Raw genomic sequence first — 20,070 nt, forward strand, 5'->3', positions numbered from 1 at the left:
TGGCTGGGTGGCGCCCGTGGGGAGGGCCCTTAGTCGGAGTAGGTGGCATCAGGGCGGATGACCCGCAATGAAGCGTGGTACATCGTCTCTCGCTGGTGGCCAGCCGCCAGCAGTCTCTAAGCGTTCTCTGGCCACACCGTGGGAGGAACGTAAGTCTCAGGATGGCAGTAGCAGTTATTCACCCCGCTTCTTAGTTTGTACAAGGGTTGATGGGGAGTCTTTTCTCTCCACTAAGCCTCAGTTCTTCGTCGAGCATTTAGAGGACAAGTTTGGGGAGGTGGAGGGCTTGTCAAGAATGCGCTCTGGGTCAGTCCTGATACAAACGGCATCCTCTGCCCAGTCACGACGGTTACTCGCTTGTGACAAGTTGGGGGATGTTGCCGTTACGATCACACCCCATAAGAGTTTAAATATGGTCCAGGGAGTTATTTACCATAGGGATCTTCTTTTGCAGTCTGATGAAGAGCTGCACGCCAATTTAGAGCGCCGAGGTGTACATTTCGTCCGGCGCGTTCATCGGGGTCCGAAGGAAAATCAGATTGCTACCGGTGCCTTCATCTTGGCCTTCGAAGGGGATACATTACTGGAAAAAGTCAAGGTGATGGTCTACCGATGTGACATTAAGCCCTATATCTCTCCCCCGATGCGGTGCTTTAAGTGCTGAAGTTCGGCCATATGTCTTCTCGCTGCACTTCTAGCCTCACATGTCGAGATTGCGGACGCCCATCACATCCCAATACTCCATGTGCCCCGCCTCCCATCTGTGTCAACTGCGGGGAGCACCATTCACCTTGCTCGCCAGACTGCCGAATTTTCCAGAGAGAGCGTAAAATCATGGAATACAAGACCCTGGATCGACTAACCTATACTGAGGCCTAAAGGAAATACGACCGACTCCATCCTGTGAGAATGACATCTTCCTACGCTGCTGCTACAACACCTGTGCTAGCCCCGTCTGTTTCTCCAATTGTGGCCGGATCGACGAGTAGTAAAACTCCTCCTGCCCCCTAGCCAGTGGGGGGCTCTACCCACTGGGTTGCTCCTGCGCCACCTACCTCAGGAGCAACACCATCCCACCCATCGGGGACGTCCGTCCCCACTTCTAAGCTGGAGAAGTGTCCAACTTCGGCTTCCCACGCTCGCAAGGGGTCCCTTGGGTCCCTCCCTTCCCAGGTTTCCGCCAGCGAGAAGCCTTTCGACCGACAATGGCGTAAGAGCCCGCAATCGGCTGGTCGTAGGGCTTCACAATCCTCCTCCGTCCCGGAGACTGAATCGGTGAAGCCCTCCCAGCCGGTGCGACCCAAGGAACGGCGTGAGAAACCCAAGAAGAGCTCTCAGCCCAAGGAACTCGCGGTGGCAGCCATCCCACCGCAACCTTCCAGCTCTGCGTCTGAGGATGCGGTGGAGATTCTGGCGTCCGCTGAGGGCCTCCATCTCACCGGTCCATCAGATGCCATGGAAAGCACTATCACAGGTGCTAAATCGGAGGCAGCAGGTGACCCAGCGGCGTAATTTCCCTTCCCAGTCCCGTCAAGCCTTTCTCAGTCATGGACAACACCATCCTCCAGTGGAACTGCAGTGGTTTCTTCCACCATCTAGCTGAGCTCTGCCAACTTATCAGCCTTCACCCTTTCCTCTGCATTGCTCTGCAGGAAACTTGGTTTCCGGCAATGCGAACCCCCGCTCTCCGTGGCTATCGGGTTATTATAAAAACCGGGCAGCTTATGGAAGGGTGTCTGGTGGCGTCTGCATCTATGTCCTGAACTCTCTTCACAGCGAGTCTGTACCTCTCCACACACCTTTAGAGGCTGTCGCTGTTCGGGTGTGGACGCTACAGGCTGTTACCGTCTGCAGTCTTTACCTTCCACCGGATGGTGATGTCGCGCAGCATGTCCTGGCTGCTCTGATAGCTCAATTGCCTCCACTTTTCCTGTTACTGGGCGACTTTAACGCCCAAACCATCTGTGGGGTGGGTCGGTGGCAACAGGTCGAGGCACCATCGTTGAGCATTTATTGGCGCAGCTCGATCTCTCGATCTTAAATGATGGTGCCTTCACACACTTCAGTGTGGCGCATGGCACATACTCTGCCATTGACCTTTCCATCTGTAGCCCTAGCCTCTTACCATCTGTCCAATGGAGAGTGCATGACGACCTGTGTGGTAGTGACCACTTTCCGATCTTTCTGTCACTGCCACAGCGTCAGTCTTCTGGGCGCCCTAGCAGATGGGCTCTGAATAAGGCTGACTGGGACTTGTTCTACTCCACTGCCGCTATTGAGCCTCTCTCTAACGATGACATTGATGCAGCGGTTCAATCGGTCACCATCGGCATCGTTACTGCCGCCGAATCTGCCATTCCCCGTTCTTCTGGGTCCCCTCGGCGGCAGACTGTCTTTTTCGACATGCGGAAGGCGTATGATACAACATGGCGTCATCACATCCTTTCTACGCTTCATGGATGGTGTCTTCGGGGCCCTCTGCCGATCTATATCCGCAATTTTCTGTCGTATGGTACCTTCCGCGTGCACGTTGCGGCCTCATATAGTTCCTCCCAAGTCCAGGAGAACGGTGTGCCACAGGGTCCTGTTCTCAGTGTGTGTCTGTTTTTAATAGCTATTAACGGGCTCGCTGCGGCCGTGGGAAATACTGTCTCCGCTTCCCTGTATGCTGACGACTTCTGCCTTTACTACAGCTCTATTGGCATTGCAGCTGCTGAACGTCAGCTACAGGGTGCAATCCGCAAGGCGCAGTCTTGGGCTGTAGCGCATGGTTTTCAGTTTTCCGCAGCCAAGACCTGCGTCATGCATTTCTGCCGGCGACGCACTGTTCACCCGGGGCCGCGGCTTTATCTTGACGGTGAGCTTCTTAAAGTGGTGGAGTCACATAGGTTTTTGGGGATGGTTTTTGATGCCCGGTTGACTTGGCTGCCTCATATTCGGCAGCTTAAACAGGCGTGTTGGCGGCATCTAATTGCTATGCGATGCCTGAGCCACACCAGGTGGGGCGCCGACCGATCTACTCTCCTACGGCTTTACCAGGCATTAATCCTGTCTCGTCTGGACTACGGGAGTCTGGCTTATGGCTCAGCATCCCCATCTGCGTTGCGGGTACTGGACCCAATCCTCCACAGCGGGATACGCCTTGCCACTGGTGCCTTCCGGACCAGCCCTGTGGACAGCATACTTGTGGAGGCAGGTGTCCCTCCACTGCGGTTACGACGCCAACAATTACTGTCTGCTTATGCTGCCCATGTTTTTAGCTTGCCCAGGCATCCAAATTATCGTGTCCTCTTCGCGCAGTCAGTCGTTCATCTGCCAGAACGTCGGCCCCGGTTGGGTCAACCGATCGCCGTACGTGTCAGACAGCTTCTTTCCTGGCTTGGGTGTTTCCCTGTTCCACCTCCTTTCCGGGCCCCTCTGCGTACACCCCCGTGGTGTGTGCCTCGCCCTTGCCTTCGGCTCGACTTGGCATAGGGCCCGAAGGACTCAGTCCCTCCGGAGGCCTTCCGACGCCGCTTTTATTCCATCCTGGCCACGTATCAGGGCTCTGGCGTTGTCTACACCGACGGTTCGATGGTTGCTGGTCTAGTCGGATATGCACTAACTCTAGGGGACCATTCTGAACAACGTTCGTTGCTGGCTGGCTGCGGTGTTTACACTGCTGAGCTGGTCGCCATCTTTCGTGCCCTAGAGTATATCCGCTCCTGCTCAGGTGAGTCCTTTGTTATCTGTAGCGATTCCCTGAGCGGTTTACGAGCTCTCGACCAGTGTTTCCCTCGTTCTCGTCTGGTGATGGCTATCCAGGAGTCCCTGCATACTCTCGCCCTTAGCGGCAGGTCTGTGCTCTTTGTTTGGACCCCAGGCCATGTTGGGATACTCGGCAATGAAACTGTTGACCGCCTGGCGAGAGAGGCCACCAGTGCGCCAGCTCTGGAGATTGCCCCCCTGGCGGCTGATTTGCGGGCAGTCTTACGCCGCAAAGTTCTCTTGTTTTGGGATGCTGAATGGCGCGGTCTGACCACCCCTAACAAACTCCGTGCCGTCAAGGACACGACGACTGTGTGGCGGTCATCCATGCGAGCCAACCGCAGGGACTCAGTCGTCCTTTGTCGGCTCCGCATTGGCCACACCCGACTCACGCACAGTTATTTACTGTGTCGTGAGGATCCCCCTCTTTGTCGTTGTGGGGCGTCCTTGACGGTGGTCCATATTCTGTCGGAGTGCGTCCTTTTAACTGTGCTCAGGCAGACTTTTGCAATGCCTGACACGCTCTCTGCTCTTTTATCAGATGACTCTGCCATGGTGGACTTGATTTAGTGTTTTATTCAGGCAGGGGGTTTTTATCCTTTAATCTGAATTTTTTTTATTTTTATTTTATTTTAATTTTTTTTTTTTTTTGCCTCTGATTTTAAACTGAGTTTTTAAAGTGTTCTTGGTGGTTGGCTTTTCCTCTTTTTCTCTACAGTCGGCCAACCACCGTCACACTGTGTTTTAGTTTGTTTTGTCTGGTCTCTGTCAGAGTATTTCATGTCCTGTTTCGTCTGCTGTCTTTCCTGTAGTTCGTTTTTTTATTCTCTTCAGGTGGTTTTAGTTTTTATGGAACAAGGGACCGATGACCATAGTAGTCTGGTCCCTTTAATCCCACAAACCAACCAACCAACCAACCGGCCTTTTGTAGTAACAGATTGTCCTTAACTGATCCCACAAGGTCCGCAATCTTTGATGGTGGTTGGAAAACAACTTTTACCTGAAATTTTCGGAGGATTCTTGCTATTTTAAACGAAGTGTTGCCAACAAAAGGAAGAAAAGCTAAAGATTGTTCTGGCATGTTCTCATCTTTATTCACTTTCTGCTTCTTAGTTTTAACTGTTAGTGCCCTGTTAATCTGCCAGATGGAATACCCATTTTCGCTGAATACTGTCTTTAGATGGGTGAGTTCTGGAGGTAAGCTATCTAGATCTGAGACAGTATGACCTCTATGAACAAGTGTTTTAAGCAAACTCATGGTTTGCGATGGGTGATGGCAACTCAATGCTTGCAGGTACAAATCTGTATGAGTGGGGTTCCGGTAAACTGAATGCCCTAGAGAACCATCATTCTTCCTTCGAACCAGGACATCCAAGAAAGGCAAACAACCATCTTTCTCTATATCCATGGTGAACAGGATGTTGCTATGAATGGAGTTGAGGTGATGTAGAAACTCCATTAATTTATCTTCTCTATGAGGCCACACTATGAAAGTGTCATCCACATACCGCCAGAAAACTGTTGGCTTCAGGGCAGCTGATTCAAGCGCTCTCTCCTCAAAATCCTCCATGAAAAGGTTGGCCACCGAAGGAGACAGGGCGCTACCCATGGCGACACCGTCAGTCTATTCAAAATATTCTTGATCAAACATAAAATAAGTCAAGGAAAGTGCGTGCCTGAACAAAGCAGTGATATCAACAGGAAACATGTTACCAATCAGTGTCAAGGAATCTGCAAGAGGAACTTTTGTAAAAAGTGAGACCACATCAAAACTTGCTAGAAGGTCTACACTGCTAAGACGAAGAGCCCCCAGTCTATTGATAAAATCAGCTGAGTTTCGTATGTGATGTGAGCACTTGCCTACAAAAGGTCTCAGTAAGGAAGCAAGATGTTTAGCTAAATCATATGTAGGAGCTCCAATGTTGCTCAGTATTGGATGCAGAATAGTTACAGTACGCTATATATTGCGGAACGGAGGACGTTTTCGCCAGTCTGTGACGGCTCACCTGAAGATGACTGGCAGGTGCCCAGTTGAAATATCGTGCGAAGTATTGAACAACGACTGGCTGTAAGCCCGAAATTTGTTTGCATGGTCAATTCGCCAGGAAAATTTTAAAATTCACATTTTGTCTGAGTACTGCCATCGATAGCCAAAATCCAGCTTGCCAACACCAAGGAATTGTTTTTATGAGTGGTGGTTGGAACTTTAGTTTTACAAATGATGTTGTATATAACTGCTCCTTCCCAATGTTGTAAATGAACTTTAAGCTAACTATTTTATTTTTATTTCAGTATAAATTTTTCACTTTAAGCTATTTTAATCACACTCATCTCATCATCTCTTAGTGGGAGCACTAAAGAGCATGGCATTGTGTAACCAAGCAATCATTTCATCATCACAATTGATGTACATCATCTCTTAAATTGCATTCATAAAAGGAAGTACTGTTGCATTGTTGCATCAGAGATTGTTTGGTGTAGATTGAATCAAAATAAGGTTATAAGGTTGGCTGAACTTCTTGATTTAGTGGGGGGAATCACAGTAAAACTTCTCATGTGACTGACATGAGAAGGCAAAATATTAAAAGCCTCATGTAATCAAACACCTAAATAGGCACTGTATATATCAGTGTAAAGTTTATGACAGAGGTTAGTTTGTATTAATCCTCTGTTTAGTTTTCTTGGAATTTCAATTAAAGATGGATTGAAGAAAGAATGACTACTTTTAAGCATCTGTACTCATTGTTAAAAAAAGATGCTGTGACTTACCAAACGGGAAAGCGCTGGTAGATAGACACAATAAAAAACACACACAAATATCAAGCTTTCGCAACCCGCGGTTGCTTCATCAGTAAAGAGGGAAGGAGAGGGAAAGATGAAAGGATGTGGGTTTTAAGGGAGAGGGTAAGGAGTCATTCCAATCCCGGGAGCAGAAAGACTTACCTTAGGGGGAAAAAAGGGACAGATATACACTCTCACACACACACACATATCCATCCGCACATATACAGACACAAGCAGACATATGTAAAGGCAAAGAGTTTGGGCAGAGATGTCAGTCGAGGCAAAAGTACAGAGGCAATATATTTTTCCCATGTGGAATGTTTCTTTCTATTATACTCATATCATTGTACTCATTGTTATTTGTATAATTTTTTTCTTCGCAGTCCCTTCGAGAGAAATGTGCAGGACCCTGAAAAAAATATACCTTGAAAGCAGTTCTTAAAATTTCCAAAATAGTTTTTTTATGGGATCTGGGAAATTTTTCTTTGATGTTAAAATTTTGTTGAATTTATTCATGCACCTACTTGAAATTGTATGTCGCTAACTGCTGTAATGAGTGATTGTGGATAGTTAAAGAATTACTGAACAGATTATCCGTATGTAATATGACCAGAACAAGGAGTATGTTTATACAGATGAGGATAGCGTTTCTCCACAAAAGAATTCTTCCATGGAAAAAAAAAAATGGAGCATATAGCCAAATTGAAGAGAATGTTTCTAAAACAGTCAGTAGGATGCCATTGTATGTGAATAAATCAGGAGCATGGGAAAAACATTCAAAAAGAAACAAATAGTGTTCATAGTACTATCCTGTAGAAGGATAGGCTGCTAAAAATTAAGTTGACTTGGTACTAAAAATTAAGTCAACTGATAATGTAGGAAATGAAAACCTACTAGAAACATTAGATGCGGAATGACATCTTATAAATAAATAAATAAATAAATACAAGAAGAACAGGTGGGGTATTAGGGCATGTTCTGAAGTACATAGGAAGCGTTAACTCAGCACTGAAAGTGAAAGCAGATGGGAAAATTTATAGTGTGAAAACAAACATTAGAATATGTAACAAAGATTTTGAAGCTGTCAGAAATGGAAAATATGCAAAAATAACAAGATTCAGCTAATATAAAAAAAAATGAGGATATCACCAAGAAACTGATGATTTTTAAAATGAATCCTTCAGATTGTGCCATGAAAAATATAGTCTTGCCTTCCAGTAATCAGAAACTTACTCCTTAACCATTGATTGCATGTATCAACTTGCTGTTGGAAAGTATCCCTACCACAACATAGCACTTGGCATTAATGGAGCTTGTTTAGTTCTCATTATTCTTTCTCAAAGACACAGGTCTGATCTTCCCAGCCATAAAATTGTGTATCACAGGCCAAATATTGTTTGATGTAATTAAGAGCAACAAAAATGTTTGTTTCAGGTGGATTGGCTTACACAACTGTGGACACTGCTGGAACAAGGAAGAGGAGAAGCAAGCTATTTAGTGATGAGAAAAAAAGGCAGAAATCAGCTGTTGGGCGTATTGAGAAAATTGAAGTTCAGTATATTGGAACTCCTGCTGATGCAACCCTTGTCATGAACAAAGGAATATCAACTCCATTTAACTGTGCTGAACGTAAGTTCGTTGAAAAAATATTATTCGTATTGTGGCCTGACTATCATTAGTATACCTATTCAGCCCACATATTAATCTTGTCCCCTCACTTTCGCCCTTTAAAAGTGTATGGCATGTAACATCTTTTAGCTTTTTAGAGTTGTATGTTGTATAAGGCCACTCCTGGATGTAAAAATAATATTCATTCATGGATCCTGGCTTTTCTTGTTGTTTGTACAGATTTCCATTTAAGGTGTTGGAGTGCAGTTTATACAAGTCTGTCTCTGCAGTAAATGTAAATGCACTCCAATCCAAATGTCCCAACAATAATATGGAATGTTGTGGATTCCTGGTGACTCTACAATAACATACCATTTGGGTGTGAGGTCGCAACATTTGGAAAAGCCAATTTTTGGCCCAACGTATTCTGATAAGGAATACAAAAGACCATGGCGCTTCTCAAAGATTCCGGCTTGTCCAATGAAGTTGTTAAGAAACTATGACTGAGAGCACCTGTACACTGAGATTTTGTGGACTTCCAAAGGTTCACAAAAATGGGGCTCCTCTATGCCTCACTGTTAGCAAACATTGGCATCCAGATGTACTCACTTGCTAAATAGGCTACCTGAAGCATGTGTTTAGTCCTTATGTCAGAAAATGTTCACATCATATTCTCAACTTTGTGTATTTTGTTGGTCCCCTTAACAACTTTAGGCTCAATGATTCTAACATCCTTTTGAGCTTTGACTTTGTCTCTCTTTTCACCAGAGTGCCTTTACAAGAATCTTTGGAACTTATTGGCCAGAAATTTGACATACAGATGACCATCCTTTTTAGGCACATCTTTGATGTAAATGTAATTTCTTTTCAATTGTGGTTACTATGATCAGATGAAAGGTGTAGCCCACTTTCATCAGTTTTTGCCAGCATGTAAGTGGAACATTTCGAGAATGAAGCTCTGGAATCTTCCAAATGGCACCCTAACTGTTTCTCCTGGTATGTTGACACAGTCGTGTAACCATATGGAAGAGATGACCTGAATGTTTTTCTTGCACATCTGAATTCCAGTATCAGAACAACAAATTTTACCATGGAAGATGAAGTGGATGGAGCACTCCTGTTTCTGGATGTACCAGTAAAATGATGAGCAAACTCCACTTTGAGCCATAATGTGTACTGTAAGAAGATGCACTCTGACTTATACTTATGTGCACACAGCTGACACCATCCAGTTCAGAGGAATGACAAGCTCGAAACATTGGTACATAGAGTACATCAAATTAAATGCCTTTTTGCTGTCTAAATTTCCAAATTGTTATTTTATTGGGCAACCAGTTTTGGTGATATATTCAGGCCCCCTGACCAATGTGTTGGACGATTCCCACCTTTTGTCCAGTCAAAATAGGGCCCAGAATTCAAAGACTGGTATTATAGATTTTTGGGGTAGTGATCAGTTCAAACACCACCTGAGTTGGCAGGGGGCCTTAAGATGCCACAATATATCACTGAAACTAGTAGCCCAATAAAATAACAATTTGGAAATTTAGATGGCTGAAAAGTGTATGATTTGACTTTCTGTACTGAACAGCCAACTATCTGTGAAAAGATGGACAGACAGAGAATTGGTATCTAGGGTTTGCACCATTACTGACAATGAGATCCTCAACCAAGAACTTGAAGATCTGAGGATGGTGTTCTGGAAAAACAGGTACACAGAGTTGCAAATTCGGAGAGCCCTACACTGACTGTATAGTCAGTGGAAGCAGAAGAGCAACTTCAGGAGAATGTGGCCATTGAATTTATTACATTTTGTGGCGCATTATCTGAAAAGATATGTTGTATTCTTAGGAAACATCAAATGAGGACGGTCTTTTGTTGACCAGCTAAAAGATAGGCATTGTGTGGTAGTGCCAAGGATGACCTCAGACTATGGAAACCCAGGGTCTATCAGATCACATGCCAATGTGGCATGACTTATGTCGGTCATTGTTTCAGTGCTCCATATTTTGACAATGAAAATTGGTACATGTTCAGTGAGGATACATTCTCCTTCCAATGACCAGTGTCCAATATCCAACAAAATATGAGCATACTTCATATCAGGCCACCTTTGTGAATGGACTAAAGAGTTTCTAGCCAATAGAACACAGCAAGACATTCTTAGCAGAGAGAAGTCTTCTGACATAAAATGACCTTTGGGCATACTGCAAGAAAATGTTATAGGGCAATTAATACTCACAGTGTACATAAATGACCTAGCAAAGTGGATAACATTGGAAGCTGAAAGAGCAGTTTGTGGCTGCTGCTGCTGTATATGTAGACTTGCAAATTAGAAAACTCTAGTGAAATACATGAAGATTTCTACAGGGTCACACATTCAGTAGGCTTTGTTCACAGACTGTGTGTCTGTTCAAATGGATAAAGTACAATTTCAGTTGCAACACCTCCATATAAGCAGTGTCATCTACAAACTGCCCTTTCAGCTACCTTTGTTATCCACTTCACTTGGTCATTTATGTACACTATGAGCCTGTGAGCATTAATTGCCCTGTCACAATTCCTTAAAATATGCCCAAAGACCCTTTTATGTAAGAAGATTTCTCTCTGCTAAGAATGACACACTGTGTTCTATTGGCTAGAAACTCTCTAGTCCAATCATAAAGATGGTCTCATATTAAGTATGCACTGATGGTTACCATCTTCAAAAAAAGTGACAGAACTGGCTGTGGTAATTACAGTGGAATATCCCTCCTCTCTACTGTTGGAAAAATACTTGCTCGATTTCTATCCAACCACCTGATACCTCTTGCTGAAAATTGTTTGCCTGAAACACAGTGTGGATTTTGACCTAATCACAGCACCATAGATATGATTTTCTATACCAGACAAATGCAGGAGAAGTGCAAAGAACATAGCATCCTCCGTACAAAGCATTAATAGACCTTGTCAAGGCTTTTGACTCAGTCAAGGGAGATGCCTTGTGAAAGATCTTAGCTAAAATAGGCTGTCCTGTGAAGTACATAAACATTGTCAGACTACTGCACGATAACGTGAATAGCATGATTCTTGTCAACAATAGCCCTGGAGAGAATTTCAAAATCACAACAGGTGTGAAGCAAGGTTGTGTGATAGCTCTCACATTGTTTTCATTATTTGTTGGAACTATATTTCATCTGTCAATGGGAAGCTGCCAAAGGCCATAGAAATAGAATACAGGACTGATGGTGATTTGTTCATTCTCAATAGCCTATGGATAAAGACTAAAGTATTCACTATAACCATCACTGATCTTCAATGTGCAGATAATAATGTCATTCGTGCCATCTCAGAAGGTGATCTACAAGCAATCCTAAATGCATTTGATGAGCCTTGGACTAAACCTTAATATCTAGAAGATGTAGATCCTAAATGAACCTGCACCCAATACTGTCATCATATCCCTAAGAATCACAGTCCAAGGCCAAGTCTTGCAAACATAGAACACTTCCCATACCTTGGTAGCCACCTTTCAGCAAATGCAAATATTAATGGTACTAGCATTGAAGCCATGACCATTTAGCATCAGCTCTGTAGGACAGGCCACATTATTCATATGCCTAAATCCCATGTACCAAAACAAATTATGTATTCTCAGCTAAAGGATGGCCAAAGAAAACTAGGAAAACACAGAAATGATACAAAGATGTATTGAAGTGCAACAGGAAGAGATCTCAGGTTGAAACTGGTAACTGAGACACTACTGCACTTAACTGTCCAGTATGGCGCGAGCTGGTAGATAGACGCAATAAAAACATACACACACACACACACACACACACACACACACACACACACACACACACACACACACACACACACAAATTTCAAGCTCAACACCCTAATTCAGTTGTTAACCTTTCCTCCAAACCTCTCTCCCAATCCAAAACCTCTGTCCTATCCAAAGGCCTCACCTTCAGCCCCAATCCCAGATTCAACCAAACAGCCCTCGTCAAAGATTTACTGTCCTACACTAGTACTCTCTGCTGGAATCACTTTGCCACGAAGAAAAATGATCCTAATCCTACTCCTAATGATCCGACTCCCCAAGACACTATCCAAATTGAACCCTGCCTGGAACAGTTTCGTCCTCCGTCACAGCGGGACCCACCTCCTCTTCCTCAAAATCACCCTATCCAAACCTTCCAGGAATTTCTGACTTCCAGCCTTGCCTCTCAATTCTTCTTAAAAAAAACCTTAATCCTACTCCCAACATCACCACTGCTGAGGCCCAGGCTCTCCGTGATCTGAAGGCAGACCGATCCATTGTCAGGGTTCCACGACCATGGTACTTGATCGTCGAGAGTATGTGGCTGAGGGAGTGCGTCAGCTTTCAGACAACACTTCGTACAAAGTTTGCCAAGGTAATCCCATTCCTGATGTCCAGGTGGAGCTTCAAGGAATCCTCAGAACCTTAGGCCCCCTACAAAACCTTTCACCTGACTCCATCAACTTCCTGACCCCACCGACACCCTGCACCCCTGCCTTCTACCTTCTTCCTAAAATTCACAAACCTAATGATCCCTACCGCCCCATTGTAGCTGGTTACCAAGCCCCCACAGAATGTATCTCTGCCTACGTAGATCAACACCTTCAACCCATTACATGCAGTCTCCCATCCTTCATCAAAGACACCAACCACTTTCTCGAACGCCTGGAATTCTTACCCCATCTGTTACCCCCGGAAACCATCCTTGTAACCATTGATGCCACTTCCTTATACACAAATATTCCGCACGTCCAGGTCCTCGCTGCGATGGAGCACTTCGTTTGTCGCCGATCACCTGCCACCCTACCTAAAACCTCTTTCCTCATTACCTTAGCTTCATCGTGACCCACAACTTCTTCACTTTCGAAGGCCAGACATACCAACAATTAAAGGGAACAGCCATGGGTACCAGGATGGCCCCCTCGTACGCCAACCTATTTATGGGTTGTGTAGAGGAAGCCTTCTTGGTGACCCAGGCCTGCCAACCCAAAGTTTGGTACAGATTTATTGATGACATCTTCATGATCTGGAGTCACAGTGAAGAAGAACTCCAGAATTTCCTCGCCAACCTCAACTCCTTTGGTTCCATCAGATTCACCTGGTCCTACTCCAAATCCCATGCCACTTTCCTTGACGTTGACCTCCATCTGTCCAATGGCTATCTTCACACGTCCGTCCACATCAAACCCACCAACAAACAACAGTACCTCCATTATGACAGCTGCCACCCATTCCACATCAAACGGTCCCTTCCCTACAGCCTAGGTCTTCGTGGCAAATGAATCTGTTCCAGTCCAGAATCCCTGAACCATTACACCAACAACCTGAAAACAGCTTTCGCATCCCGCAACTACCCTCCCGACCTGGTACAGAAGCAACCTCCCCACTCCACCAAGAATGTCTTCCCGCCGTTCACCTAACCTTCGTAACCTCTTGGTTCATCCCTATGAAATCCCCAAACCACCTTCCCTACCCTCTGGCTCCTCCCCTTGTAACTGCCTCCGAGTAAAACCTGTCCTATGCACCCTCCCACCACCACCTACTCCAGTCCTGTTACCTGGAAGGTGTACACGATCAAAGGCAGAGCCACGTGTGAAAACACCCACGTGATTTACCAACTGACCTGCCTACACTGTGAAGCTTTCTATGTGGGACTGACCAGCAACAAACTGTCCATTCGCATGAATGGACACAGGCAGACAGTGTTTGTTGGTAATGAGGATCACCCTGGGGCTAAAGATGCCTTGGTGCACGGGCAGCACATTTTGGCACAGTGTTACACCGTCCGAGTTATCTGGATACTTCCCACTAACACCAACCTGTCACTACTCCAGAGATTGGAACTTGCCTTGCAGTATATCCTCTCTTCTCGTTACCCGCCAGGCCTCAACCTCTGCTAATTTTAAGTTGCCGCCACTCATACCTTACCTGTCATTCAACAACATCTTTGCCTCTGTACTTCCGCCTCGACTGACATCTCTGCCCAAACTCTTTGCCTTTACAAATATCTGCTTGTGTCTGTGTATGTGCGGATGGATATGTGTGTGTGTGTGTGTGTGTGTGTGTGTGTGTGTGTGTGTGAGAGAGAGAGAGAGAGAGAGAGAGAGAGAGAGAGAGAGAGAGAGAGAGAGTGTGTATACCTGTCCTTTTTTCCCCCTAAGGTAAGTCTTTCTGCTCCTGGGATTGGAATAAACTGAATACCAAGTAAATTATGTGAATGTTGCTATGAAGGAGTGGGATCACCTCTTATGGGAGTGTATGAGACAGTCAGTAAAGACAGATGAAGAGCGAAATAGCTTCCAGAATAAAATAGTTCCTATAGTATTGAAAGGAGGAAGACTGTGACATAAATGTAATGAAATAATGGATAGAGTTTGAAGGAATTATGAACCTACTAGGAGGAATGAAAAGCTGGACCAACTAGGATAGAAATTCGAGTAACCACTTTGCAGGGGCTTGTCACAACAACACCAATTAGAGGTTGAGCAGGTGAAACAGCTACTGCACTGATGTGTGAATCAATCATGAAGGCAAATGTAATGCTGCATTAGATTATCCTGTAACTGACTTGTGTGATGACTGCCTCTCGTGGGCTGTCATATGGCTGCATTTCCAGATACTCTGAGTGGCCAAGCAAATACACCCATGGGACATGTCTTATAGTGCTGTGTGCAGAACATTAAGAAAAAGAATCCTACACTAACCACACATGTGGTAAGCCCATCAGTAGGTGGTTTGTCGTCTCTTGGATTCAGTTTCCCACATTCCCAAGGCGAGCATGGCCTGCAGTGTGAGTGAAAATGCAGGTGCAAGGGTGCTGCAATGAAATTTTGGAACGGTTGTGATGTTTTGGTAGTAACAGTGTCATTAGATATTTTTGTCTTTTATTACTTAAATCATTTTGATTATGTATTGGTTTTCTTGCATTTTATGTTTTAAATGGCAGGAATACATTTCAATGTAAGTCAGATCAAGGTTCTAGGGATCTGAGAGAGTTGCTTCCTAAGTTCTGGAAAGAAAGAGTTACAAAGAAGAGCAGGTTACATAGAAATGACAAGACTGAGGTGATAAAGTGGGATCAGGAAGCTCTTCTCACAAAGAAACTGTGCAAAGTCCTTGATGTACATAGATTTACAGCAACAGTGATATGTGGTATGTGGAAGATGCTGAAAAAGGAAAAAAAGGATAAATTTTTAAGTTTTTGTATTATTTTTTAAATTTTTGTGAGCAGCTATGTGCTTTTGATGTGCAGTTAATTTTGTTAAATATATAGAAATTGTATAACATGTCACAAAAAGATATTGTTTTCTTCCGAATTTAAGATATGAGTGAAATGCTGATGCAGCGTTCTGCTTTGGCTTTGCTGGATGACAGTGAATTGTGGGACATGCATCGCCCATTACCACGTTCCTGCAGTCTTCAGTTACTCCATTTCCAAGATGAAGATCCTCGACATGTAAATCGGGCATTTTGGCGCACGTGTTCCATGGCACTTGGTGCGGTAATTGAGAATGCCTTCAAAGAAGACATCACTGTTCGTCTACACAGTTTTCCTCCACCAAACAGTAAGTTGATCATTCACTATGCTATCTACGGATTTAAAAAAAAAAAAAAATAAAAAAAAAAAAAATAAAAATAAAAAAAAAAAAAAATAAACTTGATATTCTCCTTGGGTTTGCTTCTGGATCACAAAATCAACATGATCATAAAATCAACATGACTGGGTATTTTGGTGATCCACATGTCCTCCATCTCTGCTGCTGTTTTGCCACATTGAAAAGTTATGCCAGAGCTGATAAATGGTCATCCTCTATAGATCCCCATATTGTACACAGTGCATGTGCCACACTCACCGCAAGTGCTGCCCCCAAGACTGGGGAAAACGCTGTGGGTGTCACCCATAGTAGAACTCAAGTACCAACAATATATCGCACTCAGAGACTATCTTCGAAGTCTTGTGTTGGCCCCTCTAACAAGTGTTGTGTTTTGATGTGAGATAGTACAGGGTTCCAAATCCTGCAAAGAAAAAAAAATACTTGTGTCTATTAATCAGATTACTTGCCAACCTAATTTCAGTTGCCTACTTGTAAACACTGTTCCAAAAACTGGATGAGTGACAACTGTCAGGATCTCATTAAATTTCATCCCTTGTCACTTGTTCAAACAGTATTCCATTACTCCCAATTTCTCAGGATTTGGTAGTCTCACGTGAGAGCAGTTTGTGGACTGATAGCATTTTCCCAGTGATCTTCCAATGAGTCTGCTTTGTCTATGACTAAGCCTATGTGATCATGCTTTGTCTATGACTAAGCCTATGTGATCATTTCATTTCATGTCTTTGCAAATTATTTTCACCCAGGTATTTGTATGAATTGATAGATTCCAGTTGTGACTGAGATACTTTAAGTGAAATACCAATATGTTATATAGAATGTATTAAATGGACTTGTTCATTTAAAACACTTTTACTTACATATAACTTCTATTTTTTGCAGTAAAAAGTGGCAGTTTTGTGTATGATGTGGACCTAAGTCTTAGTGACTGGCAGCCAAACCAGGTCAGTTGCAGTTTTGAGAGATCTTTTTTGTTATAGCCCCCACTAGAGTGAGTTGTCATACATCTAAATTTGGGATAATTTATCAGCATCTAAAATGAATAATACATAAGTAATCCAGTAAGTAAAAACAGTAGTGTAATAAAAGTGGAAGAAAAGTGTCTCTCTCTACCCCCTCCCCCTTCTCCCCTGCCCCAACCTCACTCCCTCCTTGAAAACCCTGCTCTGAAAGTGATTTCAGAATGGCCCACATGAAATACCTGCTGTTGTTTGGTTTCTCTGCTGAAATTTGTTGAACTCAGTATTATTTGTGAGGAAAAAAAAGTATGTATAGGTGAAACTTGATGAAATAGTGGAGTATGAGTGTGCAAAACATGACAAAAAGACAGAAAGTTGGAGATGACAGGTGGACAAAGTGTTAGGCCTGATTTTTTTTTTTTTTTTTCCACCGGGTGCACAAATTAAGAGCCCAGGAACACTGAACATGTCAACTGAAAATCACAAATAAAGTCTATTGGCTGTAGCATTGACAGACCACCTTACAAAAAGTTTACTGGGGTAAAGTTTGTATTAAGCATAATTCTTAGTAAATTTATATTCAATTTTGGAATTTTGAAAGCAATTTTCCTTCCTCCCCTCCTTTCAGTTGACCTTCATCCAGCCAATGCCGAGTTGGCACTGGTATGGTACATATCCTGTTTTCCAGGAGAACCACTCATCCATTAGTATGATGACGTTAAACTTCCAAAGGTATTTTAAAACTACTCCCCTCTCCCCCTGGGAGAAATCCTTGTATCCCTTCAGTCTGCGTCTAATGCAATGTCAAGGTCAAATGTAACATTGTGTTTCAAAGTGTTTGCACACTTTATATCTGAGGCGGGATGTGGAACCAGTCCATTTACCTAAGTGCATGTGTAAAATCACCTAGAAACCACATCCATGCCAGCCAGCACACTAACCCCTTGTGATTTGCGAGGTGGATTCGAACTGAGACCAGTGTGCCTCTCCTTGTCCCAGAGCTACTGCTTTAATGTACTTGGTTATCTGAATGAGTGATTCAGATAAAAAAAATCCAAAAGTATGTGCAACTTCTCATAATTAGACAGATTAGACAATAAAATTAAATCAGTGTATAGTATTGTTGAAGAAGAGATAGGAAAAGATGGCATAGAAGATGTCACATCCCCTATTAAAGAAATAGGAACATTTTGCAAGACAGTTCATGTGCGTTGGATATGATAATAGCTACTTTTTAAAATTAGGTGAGGGGACTGGTACAGGAGGTTTTGAAGAGAAAGTAAAACAATTCTGTGATGAAACAATATACAGGAATTTTAAGGAATTGAAAGTTTCTCAAAAAATACCCATCTGAAATAAGGAAAATCATTATGACCCTAAAAAATAAAACTTCATGTGGGGTTCCTGATATCTCCAATAACACACTAAAAAGTTGTGGCCCTAAAATGTATACTGTTCTTAACTACATGTGCAATACATAATTACTTCACAGTATTTTACCAGAGAAATTAAAATCTGCCTTTGGTAGGCCTCTCTATAAAAAGGTGCCTCGACAGATGTCAATAACTGCTGGCCGACCTCACTGCTTATAACACTTTCCAGAAAATTTGAGAAGGTAATGCACTTAAGTATCTACAGGGTGTTTCAAAAATGACCGGTATATTTGAAACGGCAATAAAAACTAAACGAGCAGCGATAGAAATACACCGTTTGTTGCAATATGCTTGGGACAACAGTACATTTTCAGGCGGACAAACTTTCGAAATTACAGTAGTTACAATTTCCAACAACAGATGGCGCTGCAAGTGATGTGAAAGATATAGAAGACAATGCAGTCTGTGGGTGCGCCATTCTGTACGTCGTCTTTCTGCTGTAAGCGTGTGCTGTTCACAACGTGCAAGTGTGCTGTGGACAACATGGTTTATTCCTTAGAACAGAGGATTTTTCTGGTGTTGGAATTCCACCGCCTAGAACACAGTGTTGTTGCAACAAGACGAAGTTTTCAACGGAGGTTTAATGTAACCAAAGGACCGAAAAGCGATACAATAAAGGATCTGTTTGAAAAATTTCAACGAACTGGGAACGTGACGGATGAACGTGCTGGAAAGGTAGGGCGACTGCGTACGGCAACCACAGAGGGCAATGCGCAGCTAGTGCAGCAGGTGATCCAACAGTGGCCTCGGGTTTCCGTTCGCCGTGTTACAGCTGCGGTCCAAATGACGCCAACGTCCACGTATCGTCTCATGCGCCAGAGTTTACACCTCTATCCATACAAAATTCAAGCGTGGCAACCCCTCAGCGCCGCTACCATTGCTGCACGAGAGACATTCGCTAACGATATAGTGCACAGGATTGATGATGGCGATATGCATGTGGGCAGCATTTGGTTTACTGACAATAAACAGAACTGGCGCATATGGGGAACCGAAAAGCCCCATGTTGCAGTCCCATTGTCCCTGCATCCTCAAAAAGAACTGGTCTGGGCCGCCATTTCTTCCAAAGGGATCATTGGCCCATTTTTTAGATCCGAAATGATTACTGCATCACGCTATCTGGACATTCTTCGTGAATTTGTGGCGGTACAAACTGCCTTAGACGACACTGCGAACACCTCGTGGTTTATGCAAGATGGTGCCCGGCCACATTGCACAGCCGACGTCTTTAATTTCCTGAATGAATATTTCGATGATCGTGTGATTGCTTTGGGCCATCCGAAACATACAGGAGGCGGCATGGATTGGCCTCCCTATTCGCCAGACATGAACCCCTGTGACTTCTTTCTGTGGGGACACTTGAAAGACCAGGTGTACCGCCTGAATCCAGAAACAATTGAACAGCTGAAGCAGTACATCTCATCTGCATGTGAAGCCATTCCGCCAGACACGTTGTCAAAGGTTTCGGGTAATTTCATTCAGAGACTACGCCATATTATTGCTACGCATGGTGGATATGTGGAAAATATCATACTATAGAGTTTCCCAGACCGCAGCGCCATCTGTTGTTGACAATTGTAACTACTGTAATTTCGAAAGTTTGTCTGCCTGAAAATGTACTGTTGTCCCAAGCATATTGCAACAAACACTGTATTTCTATCACTGCTCGTTTAGTTTGTATTGCCGTTTCAAATATACCAGTCATTTTTGAAACACCCTGTATATAGTAATGGACAGTTGGTTAGTTTGTTATTTGTTTGTTCTTTGGCTTTTAATTTTCGTACTGTGATGTGGAATGAGTTTAACAGTTATACTATAGGTTTTCACTGAAAAATTTCCAACATACTGACCATTTGTGTAATTGTTTCCAGTTATTTGATTTTTGAAAAAGTCGTATCATC

General features: G+C 43.7%; 1 protein-coding gene across 1 annotated transcript in view; it reads left to right on the plus strand.

Annotated features, from left to right (window-relative positions):
• Positions 1-20,070, plus strand: part of LOC126278303 (39S ribosomal protein L39, mitochondrial) — a 68,329-nt gene that overhangs the window by 8,916 nt on the left and 39,343 nt on the right. The window contains exons 2-4 of the mRNA XM_049978317.1: positions 7,966-8,160; positions 15,487-15,729; positions 16,660-16,721. Of these exons, the coding sequence (XP_049834274.1) occupies positions 7,966-8,160; positions 15,487-15,729; positions 16,660-16,721 (500 nt within the window). The remainder of the gene's footprint in view (positions 1-7,965; positions 8,161-15,486; positions 15,730-16,659; positions 16,722-20,070) is intronic.

The sequence above is a fragment of the Schistocerca gregaria genome, chromosome 6 (assembly GCF_023897955.1).
Source record: "Schistocerca gregaria isolate iqSchGreg1 chromosome 6, iqSchGreg1.2, whole genome shotgun sequence".
NCBI lineage: Eukaryota > Metazoa > Arthropoda > Insecta > Orthoptera > Acrididae > Schistocerca > Schistocerca gregaria.